General features: G+C 37.3%; 1 protein-coding gene across 1 annotated transcript; it reads right to left on the reverse strand.

The window, feature by feature from the left end:
- Positions 1-9,355: 9,355 nt before the first annotated feature.
- LOC120491512 (proteinase-activated receptor 1) lies at positions 9,356-12,492 on the reverse strand. Its single transcript, XM_039689403.2, has 4 exons — positions 12,297-12,492; positions 11,654-11,731; positions 10,804-10,926; positions 9,356-10,640 (listed from the first exon to the last, which is right to left on the reverse strand). Exons 1-4 carry the CDS (start codon positions 12,358-12,360, stop codon positions 9,496-9,498), a joined length of 1,410 nt encoding a protein of 469 aa, XP_039545337.2. The 5' UTR covers positions 12,361-12,492; the 3' UTR covers positions 9,356-9,495.
- Between the last annotated feature and the right edge of the window lie 1,980 nt (positions 12,493-14,472).

Consider the following 14,472-nt stretch of genomic DNA (forward strand, 5'->3'; position numbering starts at 1 on the left):
CGAGGGACCCTCTATGGTGGACCTGCCTCATCCTTAAGTGCCGGCCTCATCGACAAGAAAGCCATCGGCACTGATCCTGAACATCTCGTCTCCAAACCGGCGTGATTACTTCGACTTCCAAACAGATGGAAATGGACAAATTATCTTAATCAATGTTTCAATCCAATTTGTTTTGTAATCACTGTTCCTTCGTTGGCCAGAGGAGAACTGGCCCCCGACTGAGCCTGGGTTCTCCCAAGGTTTTTTTCTCCATTCAATCACCTGATGGAGTTTTGGTTCCTTGCCACTGTCGCCTTGGCTTTTGGCTTGCTTATAGTTGGGGACATTTAATATTAAACAATTTTATTGATCTGTGTTGTATTATTTTCATGTTATCACTGTGAAGCTGCTTTGATAAAATCTGTATTGTAAAAAGCGCTATATAAATAAATGTGACTTGACTTGACTTGACATGCAGACATATAGAGCTTTGCTAAGAGCCTAGTGCTCACAGGAAACAGCCAGAGGAAACAGATGCAGTAATTGGCTCTAAATGCAATGAAGACCCATTTATGTCAAAAAGAACCTAATGACATAACAGAAACGCATTACAACTTAACGTGCAAAAAGGGCAACTAGCATGCGATTCTACTGTATTTTTAAGAATGTTGGTAACCTCACATTTTTGTTACCATTGACTGTCATTGTAAGGACCTTTCTCAAAATATCTTCTTTATGTGTTGCAGACATGAAGGTGAGTAAATTATGACAGAATTTTCTTTTTGGGGTTCACTTAAATGTGTTGTTTATCCTTGTTGATTCAATATATTGAATTTGAATTCCAAATTCACATTAAATTTGTTGTTTAAACTTTTTGTAGAACCACATCTATATTAACCTGTGAATATAAATTGTTTTGCTATGATTGTTTGTACCATGCTAATATCGTATGTGAAGTTTAATTGGAGTACCATGAAAATACCATAGTATATGAATATACAAATTATTCAGCACCATATTTGTCAAAACCCCATGGTAAATACAATGGTTCTGCCACAGTACTTTTTAGCAACAAGAGAAATTAAACAATTTGTGTAGAAAAATGGCAAACGTGTACATTTTAAGCGACGCACCATTTATTATTTAATTAAGTTTAAATGGTTACCATTTAATTGGTTAAATTTAAACCGAAAGCTTTCAATATGATGCAATCAAGGTTTCAGTCAACTATCTTCGTAATTTAAACAGAAATCAAAAAGACTCAAATTAACAGTCAAACTTCTTTCTTGCACAACTGGACTGATGTACTTACTGTTAAAGGTAACATGCATGCATAAGTATAAATGAAAGCAAGATAGTTTTGACCTCCATGAGTTAACACAGTACCGATTAGGGGTCACTTGAAAAACAAAACTAGGCTGGACAGTGCTTCTTCCCTCTCTGCTCAGTCTCTCTCTCTGTGGAGATAATAGGATTTGTTTTGGTGATATCATAACCTCAGCCCATTCTGCTGCTATTATTAATTCATGAGAAATCATGCTGTTATTGACAGACATTGCAGCTCACAATGCGCAATAGATGGATCATGATGGTTCATTTGGCCATTTTATCTAAAGCATTAGCCTAAATATAATATCTTAATGTGCCTCCGATTTTACATTATGGACTATTTTCAATTTATTTGGCTACCAGAATAACTCTGTATTTTTTTTTTTTGATTATTATATACTTTATATAATTTTCTATATATTTGAATTACTCCAAGTTTTTGTTCATTAGAATGCAGAATATCGAGAGATACACTAATATTTGTCTGTCTCATCCTTATCCCGAGGTAGTCAGCTTGAGTCCATTTTCAGACCAGATGGTAGACCTGCACCACATGCTTTTGTAATACCTGCAGTGTGTGGTTTTGCATTGTCCTGCTGAAATACACAAGGCCCTGAAATAGATGTCACCTGGAGCATGTTGCTCTAAAAACATTATATACCTTTTTATATACATTTCCAACGAGGATGTCAAATTTGGACTAGCCTTTTCCACTTTTAAATAGTCTATTTTAAATGATCCTTGGCCTACAGGGTACGACGGCGCCTGGACCATGTTCACATATGGCTTCATTTTTGCATGATAGAGCTTTAGATGGCATCTGCAGATGGCGAGGTGGATTGTGTTAACCGTAAATGGTTTCTGGAAGTATTCAGCCCATTTAGCGATGTCATTGACACAAGACATGCCGATGAGTGATTTCTCCAGTTTCTTTGTATCTTTTGATGATGTTGTGCACTGATGATGAGATCTGCAAAGTCATTGCAATTTGAAACATTGTTTTTAAAGTTTTCCACAATCTTTTTACACACTCTTTCACAGATTGGAGAGCCTCTGTACATCTTTACTTCTGAGAGACATGCTTCTCTAAGACATCCCTTTTATAGCTAATCATGTTACAGACCTGATATCAATGAACTTAATACACTTTCAAAATGTCTTGCTTTTCAAACCATTTGTTAAAGGGTAGGCTAACTAATCCCCAGCAGAGCCTGACTCCACCCACTGGCAATATTTGAAAAATGCTGAAAAAGTGGGCAGACCCCAGCGGAGATAGAGGGGACAAAATAGATGCTAAAATACTCTATCCTGATCGTTTTTAATACTTGCAATTCCAACTCCTGACTCGAGTCGCTACAGTGGTTTTGACGAAACAAGCTGGTTCTGCCAAGGGCGTAGATCGTGCCAAGAGCGTGGCGAGCTGAAATGTGCATATATCACAAAGAACCGCTAACATCCAATAGGAAAATTCAACTGCAGTAGCCACCGTTCAACCTGAAGAGGGCAGCATTAAGACGTTTTTACACCATATATTGTAGAAATAAAACACTTTATACACAAATGTCAAAAAAGTTAAGGCCAATATATACTTCTGCGTAGGGTGCGCGCAGTAGGTACGGCGTAGCATACGCAGAGACGCGTCCCATACCGCGTACCCTTCGCCGTAGCCTGACGCGCACCTCCTCAAAAATGTAACTACACGTCGCGACGACGCGGACCGCAAGATCTGTGATTGGTCGGCTTGGTTGCATCGCATTTCCTCCTACACATTTCCGCACGTGCCTTCTCACACATTTCCACACGTACCATCTCCTCCGACGTCTTCTCTCATTTCTGCCTTTCAGTTTTAGTAATTTCACTAAAATTAACTGTTTTTCCACCTCAATAAGCTCCAACTCCAACATGATCCGCTCTCTTTCCGGCTTGTAGTAACCTAGTCGCAACTCGGGCAATGTAAACAGTGGAACATTAAAACCCTCCGCCGCCAACTAGCGTTTCGGAGCAGTACTGCAGAGCAACCAAGACCTGAACGCAGAAGTATAAATGCTCACAAAGGCGTCACCTACGTGCGTAGCCAACGCCGTTCACAACGGCGTACCTTCGACGCAGAAGTATAAATTGGCCTTTACTCGAATCAATGACTGGTTTTAATAAAGATCCATTACAGATCATTAACTAAAAAAAAGTTGGTTTAGGGTTTAGTTACGCTTTAAACCATGCCAATTTTTGTTGAGACCTGTAGCAGGCATCAAAATTGAAATAAGCTTATTTTGTGCATAAAATTGTAAAATGTGTTCTATTGTGAATAAAACATTGGCTGGCTCATGTGATTTGAAAATCGTAGTTTTAATTTTATTCAAATTTAAAAAATGTCCCAACTTTTCCGGAATTCGTGTTGTATAGAGGGAAGACTAACTAAATACTGTACACTGTATTAAATATTTATTATATTTTTACTTATATCTTTAAAATATTTTAACGTTGTTATTATAGGCTAGTAAAAAACACATTATATTTATAACCTTAATAATTTTAATAATACCAGCTGAAAGGGCTCTCTGTATGTTTACAGAGTTTTTTTCTTGATAAACAAAATACTGTACCTAATATTTATCCAAATAAACAATATTGAATTAAGACACGAATCAAATCACAATATTTGAATTGAAATCGTGAAATTTGTGTTAAGCAATTCATTCTAAATTATATCTAGCATTAAAGGAGTTAAAAGTCGCACATTTTGCTTTGGCAACAAAGGCAGGGAAACATTGCTTCACTGTTTAGACAGACATTCCCGAACGTCCAGCTATAGGCTAGGAAGTAATACCATTGCCTTATGTGGTCTGTCTAAATAGCCTACCTAGTGATATGTGGGTTCAGCTTCAACATCTCTTGAATACACGATTTTTATAATAAAAACATTTTATAAAGCATGATAAACCATCACATTTAGAAAAAAAAAAAAAAAAATCACATAGCATGGTTCAGGTATGACATTCATGATACAACTTTAAAAATTCCTGGCACTCATCAAGGTTTCAGTCACACCACTGGCTACTACCACTCAGCAGACACCAAAATTACAAGTCACTTTTTATGCATATTATTAAGCTAGCTGATCAATAGCCTACTTACCGTTGATGGTGGTAGTGTGGGTGTGTGCCATTACAACTGAAAGCAAGATTATTTTAATCATCATGACGACGACTAATTCTAACAACAGACGTTTTACTCCAAAATCTGGACACTAGATTTGCCAAGTGCGGTTTGTGAGCCAGTCATTCATTTGAATCGGATGAACCGGTTGAGCAGAGCCGATGGGTTATGTCCTAACAAATGAAAGTTTTAAAGTCAACAGACTCAACACCTATCTGGACTCTGGACTGGCTCAAAATATAAGTAGCCTATATAGATCTCTTTCTAATCAACAAAGTTGTTTTAAAAGGTAAACGCCCGATTATGTGAAGCCATAGGGATGCAGCGTTCATTTATGCAGCATCCCCCCACAATCTCATCCTCACATGACTCATCATGATTCGTTAAGGACATTTGATCATGACAACATTTGATTGATGTGGGGAAATTTACGGATGAAATGTAGTGGAAATCAGGGTCGTGCGCTGCGGAGAGTGTGGGGCAGGGGCTCAAATGTAAAAGTTCACCCATTGCATTTACTTCATCAAAAAATACAGAAAATGTTATACTTTTATATTAGGCTATACAATTTAAAATAATGTTTTTCTATTGTAAAATACGTATGATGACCTTTGGTACTTTTTCGGGATTCTGAGTTTATTTAATTTATTTAAAATAGAATATTTTGTGCCATACAAAAAAGATACAAATACCATACACAGTTCATCCTTAATTAAAAATAAATAGGCCTAAATAAAAAAAATACTTTAATTCAGCAGGGATATGTTAAACTGATAAAAAAAAAAAAATGATAGTAAAGATTTTATTCTTCATCCTATTTTAATAAAATGCTGTTCTTTTTTTTTCAGGTTCCAAAAAACAAAACAAAACAAACAAACAAACAAAACATTAAGCAGTAATATATATATATATATATATAGGCTATATATATGTGTGTGTGTGTGTGTGTGTGTGTGTGTGTGTGTGTGTGTGTGTGTGTGTATTTTTTATTAAAAAATGCAGGCTTGATTTGCTACGTATCATGACGTAATATTAAGAGTTTATGTGTGCTGGTGATGTTTTTTTTCCCTCCTTCTGTGTTTCTCCCTCTCAGCACCCCAAATCACCAGCAGCTGGTGCTGATTAACAGGAGTGGGTATAAAGCAACTCTGAACACTTAAGTGTTCAGGAGGAATCCCTCTTCAGCTATCCCAGACGGTGTGGTGGTATTTGTTGTTAAACCTGATCTGTGAGATCTGCGTTTGAGTTCCACGAGCTCTTAGACTGTGTGAGTTTAAGTTGTTCAACCGTGTAGGGAGACGGATGCCAATTTGTTTGAGTATCCTGAACTTTTCTCCTGTTTATTCTTTGTTAGTCAGTGAGAGAGGTAAGATAATTGTCTTTGATTTAATTTTCTTTTTGTTAGGAAATTTAATTGGGTTTAAACTTTAGGAAGCCCCCATTTTTTTTGTTATTTTGGCCTGGCCCTCTCCTGACGATTTGGCAAGCCTTTGTTGGCCTCTTTAAAATAAAATAAAAACTACTTAATCGTTCTCTCTCAATTTCCTTTTGTGACAGGTTAAGTTAAACGTTGAAGGTAAAATTTTCCTCAGCATTATTGCCCAGAGATTGTCCACCTACCTATTAAAGAATGCGGCTTCATTGACACTTCAGTTCACGGCATTCCAGGGTTCTCAGGATGCTTAGAACACATCAATGTTATCTGGCAACGAATTCAGTCAGTTAAAACGGAGAGGAAGGAGCTCCTTATGACATTACTGGATTTTGCTAATACATACACTCACCGGCCACTTTATTAGGTACACCTGTCCAACTGCTCGTTAACACTTAATTTCTAAGCAGCCAATCACATGGCGGCAACTCAGTGCATTTAGGCATGTAGACATGGTCAAGACAATCTCCTGCAGTTCAAACCGAGCATCAGTATGGGGAAGAAAGGTGATTTGAGTGACTTTGAACGTGGCATGATTGTTGGTGCCAGAAGGGCTGGTCTGAGTATTTCAGAAACTGCTAATCTACTGGGATTTTCACGCACAACCATCTCTAGGGTTTACAGAGAATGGTCCGAAAAAGAAAAAACATCCAGTGAGCGGCAGTTCTGTGGGCGGAAATGCCTTGTTGATGCTAGAGGTCAGAGGAGAATGGCCAGACTGGTTCGAGCTGATAGAAGGGCAACAGTGACTCAAATAACCACCCGTTACAACCAAGGTGGGCAGAAGAGCATCTCTGAACGCACAGTACGACGAACTTTGAGGCAGATGGGCTACAGCAGCAGAAGACCACACCGGGTGCCACTCCTTTCAGCTAAGAACAGGAAACTGAGGCTACAATTTGCACAAGCTCATCGAAATTGGACAATAGAAGATTGGAAAAACGTTGCCTGGTCTGATGAGTCTTGATTTCTGCTGCGACATTCGGATGGTAGGGTCAGAATTTGGCGTCTACAACATGAAAGCATGGATCCATCCTGCCTTGTATCAACGGTTCAGGCTGGTGGTGGTGGTGTCATGGTGTGGGGAATATTTTCTTGGCACTCTTTTGGCCCCTTGGTACCAATTGAGCATCGTTGCAACGCCACAGCCTACCTGAGTATTGTTGCTGACCATGTCCATCCCTTTATGACCACAATGTACCAAACTTCTGATGGCTACTTTCAGCAGGATAATGCGCCATGTCATAAAGCTGGAATCATCTCAGACTGGTTTCTTGAACATGACAATGAGTTCGCTGTACTCAAATGGCCTCCACAGTCACCAGATCTCAATCCAATAGAGCATCTTTGGGATGTGTTGGAACGGGAGATTCGCATCATGGATGTGCAGCCGACAAATCTGCGGCAACTGTGTGATGCCATCATGTCAATATGGACTAAACTCCCTGAGGAATGCTTCCAGCACCTTGTTGAATCTATGCCACGAACAATTGAGGCAGTTCTGAAGGCAAAAGGGGGTCCAACCCGTTACTAGCATGGGGTACCTAATAAAGTGGCCGGTGAGTGTATGATTCAGTGCCACAGGAGCTTCTTTGGGCAGCATTTGATATTTTTCAGAGTACCAATGTCAATAACAAATTTAGTGAAAGCCTATATTTTGGAGATTTGCAAATTAGTTTCTCAACTACAGAATTCAGCACTACATAGCAATGCTTAGATGTTGGAATAATGGCAGGATGCACCATTTCTCCACTGGCTTTTACCATGGCAATGGAAGTAATCATTAGGGTATCAAGATGGGTAGTAGGAGGAGAGCGTTTCAGTGATCATAGAAGTCAGATAACTCTCATCACATTGTAGCACAAAGTTGTTGAAAAGGCTAAATGTGTTTTGATATTGCCATCTAGAGGAATAATCACAGCTTCTGTGAAAGGAAAAACATTATATAATTATATTTATAATTATATAATTATATTTTAAATGATGGGCCAACCAGCTTTAATCATATTATTGGAAATCGCAGGGTGTATCATATGGTAATATAAAAATATTATTTATGGGGAGTGTCGATCCAACCTTATGTTTTCACATATCTGTTTGAGTGAATTAACAACGTGCCACACTGGATAAACATCTGGAATTTGCCATCTAGTAGATTTTTTTTTTCACTTCCTCTGTGAGCCTCCATGTAAAGAACAAGAAAAGCACTCCATCCATATATTTCACAGGTTTCTGATAATATTGTCTTTTATAATCACATTAGTTGAAGAGTGATATGAAATTCGTATTCGCTAATATTTTGATTTAAGAAAGAATGATTTTATTGATGACATTAGTTTCATTAAGAAACAGAGGGACAGTGTCAACACAATTGTATACATATTTAACAATGTATTATATAATGAAAAACAGTAGTTTATTAGCACATTAATATAACATTCAGATTTGAGAATAGTTATCTCTCTGGAATATGGAAGTTATGCTTATCTGTACAAGAGATTCATATAATGCAACAGGGAAAAATGACTATAAGCAACTTTATTACACCTCCACTGTATGAGGAGGTTGTATCATTTCACTTTTGCAACCACGAACTGAGAAACGTACATTATGCACAATAGAGATTTCACTAATACAATATTACATAGGGGAGACCATAGAGCAAGTTTCTACACCTTAATTTTACTTCAAATAATATTTCACACAATACTTCATTGACAAGACAGTTTTGAGAACAGAATAAAGAATTTGAGAAAATAATATATATATAAAAAATTAAATAAGATTGTTTGACAACTAGCCCCTATATTGTAAATGTGTGTGTGCGTGTGTAAAAACTTCTTTGATTTAGGTGAAGTAGGTGCTTAAAAATAATGATGTTTATTATGTTGACAAAATAATAAAAGATGAATATATTATATGATCTGTTTTTTATATTTTCATTTTAAATGCTCAAGTATTAATTTGCTTGCAATAAAATAGATGTAAAACTATCAAATAAATGTTTCAAATAATAGCCCATTTGTTGAAAGTGCTGGTATTCAATGTTCTGTCGTGTTTTAGACTAACAGGGATAGTTAACGGAATGAAAACTATTTATTATTAATGAAAAATGAAAATTATTTATTATTTATGAAAAATAAAAATTATTTATTATTTAAAAAATGTGTTTCTTTGTTTTTTTTTAAATACAAAAAATAGATATTTTGGAGAATGTATGTAACCAAACGGTTGCTGGTCCCCATTGACTTTCAGATATTCTTTTGTGTTTAACAATTCATTTTAGAAATCAAATCACATTCCCTGGAGATCTGAAAGTGGAAATGTAAAAAAAAAAAAAAATGCTTTCACTCTCACTATGTTTCTGATACACATTGAGTCAACAACAGGAAATGGAGTCCCTTGGTGATGTGTTTAGCCTGGTTCAATTTGTCAACATCAGTGCTGGACTTTTAACACCGGAAGGGAAATTGATCCTGCTTTATAATGAACCAGGACTGTTTCAGATTCAATTTTCTGTCAGTGGCATAATGAGGAACAGACAGTATAAAAAAGTATACAGTTGTTGAAAAAAAAGTTAAAACAATTTTCTGAATAACTCAAGTCTTTACACTAACACTAGCACGACTATACTCACAAGTTATGAAAGAGGATCCTGTCTGAGTGTTTGTTTTTGATGGTTTAGTTACAGCTCTTCTGCAACAAAACACAGATCTGATCTGCTGTCTGCACTGAGATGAGCCATAGTAGTACAGTAGAGGGTCTAGGAAAACACTTGCGCTCCCCAAACACACAGCCAACAGGTAAGCAGCATATGATGAATCTCCCTCCCCTTTGTTTCCTCCAGTAGCTAAAAGAACACAGTGATACAACAGGATGCCATTGGTTGGTGCAAAACACACTACAAACTCAATCAGCACGGTGATAACCGTAATCACAGCTCTCCTTCGGTTGTCTGAGCGTGATGATGGTTTTGCTAATCGATTAGACTTGCCACTGAGCACATGTATTATGATAAAGTAGCTCACTAAGGTGACAATGAGTGGCACAAAGTAGTAGAGGGAAGAGAGGATGGAGAACAGGTACAGGTATAGCTGATCTGTAGGGTCGTCATGGAAAAGCGCGTCGTGGCAAGTGACGCCCACATTATTAATCTTGAGTGTTTGTGTCATTGAGAGAAGTGGCACCGTCCCAGCGAGCGCCAGCAGCCAGACCAGCACACACACACATGTGGCTTTCCTCGCACTCCTCCAGGTTAGAGAGGCGATGGGAAGCGCCACGGCCAGCAGTCTGTCCACACTCATGCACATCATCAGCAGTATGGAGCAGTACATGTTGCAGTAGTAAGCAGCACTGAGCACACGACACGCCACCTCACCGAACACCCAATCTGAAGCGTTCAGCTGGTAGTGGATCTTCAGAGGCAGCAGCAGGGTGAAGAGCAGGTCCACACACGCCAGGTTAGACATGTAGATCACGGCTGGTTTTTTCACTCGAATCTTACAGGTGAACGTCACCAAGGCCAAAGCGTTCAGGGGCAAACTAATGAGGACGACCAAGATGTAGAACGAGGGCATGATGCGTGTGACCATCAAGCCTTTGAGGAAGAGAACAGCCTCGTGTGAGATGCTGAATATCTCCAGGAATGTGGTCCGGTTGCATTTTGCAGCATTCAGATCAGTGACGTTACATCGATGTCCATCTTTATAGTTAGACCGTCCGGCAAAACTTAAAAAAACGATCTCTGTAACCAAAAACAACACCAGTGACATCTCTTATAACATCAGAACACGACTAAGAGGTTTTCATGAAGATGTTAAACTAAAGAATCAGTGTCAAAACAAACACAAGACAATTTCCTTCATAGTGAAAGTGTTGTTGGCAGTCTGTCTAAGAGGATTTTGTACCTTTACGGGTTTTATTTGAACTTGATGAAGAGTTGGGTGATGTCTCATCCATATTGTAGTCAATCGGCTCATCGGTTTGGGTTATATAGGCACGATTAACAGAAAAACTGCGTCCAGATGGGGCTGTAACCAAACACAGAACCATCAGTGATAGCTGTCGCTGCCAGACAAATAAGTTATATCATTTGATAATTTAGTCCTAGCTAAAGCCAGCCATTTTTATTTGTAGAACTCCCAACTCTAAGATCAGCCTCTTTTAAAGGACCTTATTTGATAGATTGCTTTCTATGTGTTTATCACTGTAAATTATAGTAATTTATTGTGTTTATATCTTAGAAACAAATATTTGTAAGTATTTCACAGTACAATGACATTTATTGTGAAGTGAAACCATTTACAATGCATTCTCAGAAAAAAAGGTACAAAAGCTGTCGCTGCACTCAGATACAAAGGTGTAACTTTTAAAGAGGTGAGAGTGTCTGAGAGTGTTTTATGGTGGTGAAGTAACTTACAGTTTTATTTTAGATGGATGAATGCATTCAAAATATTCATGAGAGTCAAAATCTGCAGTGGTTTTCAAAAATATCTTGCATAGGCTATTGTTGGTCCTACCATGGTAATATTAATAAAAGTTCAATACCAATTAATGAACTTGAAACAAACAATTATGTCCAATGTATAAAGCAGCGAGTGTAGAAATGATAATAGATTAAACATGTATTTATTTATGCAGATTCAGAGTTGTAGGGCAAACAGTTATTTCTTAAGACTGGTCTTCATGCCCGGCTGCTCTTAGGTCAGAAGTACTGTACTGACAGTAGCCTATTTAGAAGATCTCTTGATACTATACCTGTTCTGGGTTTCTCATGATCCGGATAAACTGGATTAACAGTTACTGCAGTATCAGATAAATGGTGTTCAGCACTAACTGTAATCAAACATAAAAAAGATTTTTTTATATAACATTCTAGACAAATACAGGAAAACGATCGAGATCTCGATATTGCTCCCAGCCAAAACAAACACAGGACACTTCCTAGAAATTCTGTGAACAGTCTCTCTATTGGATGATCGCCTTGAAGGATTACGTTTGAGTATAAATTTAAATGACAAGTTACATAAAAAAAACAAAACAAAAAAAAACAAGAAAAACCTGTTGGTTGAAAGGCAACTGGTGTTTTGGAACATTTATTGATGCTTTTTAGCTAGTCTAGTCTTAGAAAATACAACTCGACCTTTCTTTTATTCCTTTTCTCAAAAGCCTGGAGTAGCTTGCTAATGCTGTCACATTGCTTTCACAACTTTATTCATTATTTTTTCTAAAAATAGCCCCATTGGGTGTTTTCAAACCGTTATTTCAGATAGAAATAGTATTCTGTTTTCATCCCTCGAAAAGTTATAAAGTATAAACTAACTATACACACACACCAGCAAAAATAGGAGCCGTCGCTTTTCAAAATCATAAGCTCATTTTCTTGCATAATTGAACTTACCGTTAAAGATCGCAGTGCATGTGTGCGCAGTTAGAATTAAAAACAAGATAGTTTGGATTTCCATGATGTGTGAACAATTGTCCGTTTCTACAACAAAAAGTTAATTTCAGTACGAAAAAAACAAGCTCCTCAAACTGAAGAAAGGAAATGTTGCGCGTGAAGTTTCCAGTCGCCGTCTGAACACTGATGTGGCTCCTGCGAGGATGTGCGTTACAATGTGGTGACATCACGGACCCCACGTCCCCGATGGCTGCTTATTACAGTAAAACCGCACAGCGTGCCTGGCGTCCCCACAGCGCCCCTGGGAAAGTAAGCAGCCACTTACACTTTACAGTTCAACATGACACAAAGAAAATCAGACAGACAGACAGACGCGTCCCCACAGCGCCCCTGGGAAAGTAAGCAGCCACTTACACTTTACAGTTCAACATGACACAAAGAAAATCAGACAGACAGACAGACAGACAGACAGACAGACAGACAGACAGACAGACAGACAGACAGACAGACAGACAGACAGATAGACAGATAGATAGATAGATAGATAGATAGATAGATAGATAGATAGATAGATAGATAGATAGATAGATAGATAGATAGATAGATAGATTGTTTCTCATGCATATTACCAGTTTTAATAAGTGTTTGTTCAGTCAATTTAACACAAAATGCACAAGTTAATAATACAATATTGTGCACTGCTTACGCCAATAACCCAAATACACATATTTAGGCCTGTATTGGAATGAAAATAACATCACAACATTTATTTCCATCATTTCATACATTTTTGGTCACGATTTTGTACTCTGTAAAGTCTCCTCCAGCACATCCCAAAGGTCTGGACTCAGAGGAGCAGGTTCATCTTTGGAAATTATTCTTCATGATTTTATTCAACCATTTTTTCACAATTTGAGCCTGATAAATCTTGGAATATTTTTTTCCCCTTGAGGTTAATGGGGTCCATCAACTCTCTATTACCGAAATTCTTCAAAATATCTTCTTTTGTGTTCAGCAGAAGAAAGAAATTCATACAGGTCTGAAACAATTTGAGACTGCATTTCATTTTTAAGTAACCTATTCATTCCTTTAATATGTACATCTGTATATTAGGCCTTCTACTTACCATTAAATGTACATGCCTTTTTTCCTTACTCATTTAATTTTTCTAGATTTACATATATTATGTTGTTGTTTTTTCTTTATTTCTACAAACTTCATTCTTTCTCTCTACTACTTGGAAACCAAATTCCTTGTGTGCTTGTGCACACATGGGGAACAAAGTGTGCTCTGATTCTGTACGATCATCAATGTAATTGAATGATTTGATTTTGTTTATGCTGCTCTATAGACACGAATCAAAATTGGCAGAATTTCATAGAAAAACAGCATTTTTCATAGAAAAAAAAACAACATTTGCATTCATGTAAGACTCTCGACCTCCGACTGCAAGATAACAAACACACACATATGCTCAGTGGCAGTTTCCGGTTTGGAAGGCAGTGCATGGGAAGGGAAAGGAATGTAAACAGCTAGAGTTTAGAGTCCAGTAACCTAGCCTAAAACCTGTTTTTAAATGTTGCTTAAATGCTGAGAGGTTGAGATGACTGTCAAATGTGGCTCAATTTACAGAGATTCACTCGTCGCTATCAATTTTATCAGGTTTTAAATCGGCATTAAATCTAAATAGACAGTTCATGTCATGTCACACTTTATCCCTTCAGACTTGAATTATGTTTCAAGTCTCTGAAAAATATGAAAGTACATTTTCCCAGCCCATGATGCTTCTATAAATGAGATAAAAAAAATTAAATAAATAATAAAATGTTGGCTTTAATTGTAATTTTTTTTGATGATGTAATTTATGTTAGGTATACGGTATAATTATACAGTAATAATAATGATAAATTTAATAATGATGAATTTAAAATATCTTATTTTGTGTTCAGCAGAATAAAGAAACTTATACAAGTTTGGAACAACATTAGGGTGAGTAAGTGATGACAAATATAATTTTTGGGTGAACTATCCCTTCAAAGGATAAAAAAATTTAATTAGCCCATGCATGATTTACTTTAGCCCTCTAGCCATCCCAGGTGTATATATTCTTCTATTCTTTCGAATACAATGAGAGTGTCCTGGCTCTTCCAAGCTTTATAATGACAGTGAGTTGGTG

This window comes from Pimephales promelas, chromosome 19 (genome assembly GCF_988280905.1).
Source record: "Pimephales promelas chromosome 19, fPimPro1.hap1.1, whole genome shotgun sequence".
NCBI classification, from domain to species: Eukaryota; Metazoa; Chordata; class Actinopteri; order Cypriniformes; family Leuciscidae; genus Pimephales; species Pimephales promelas.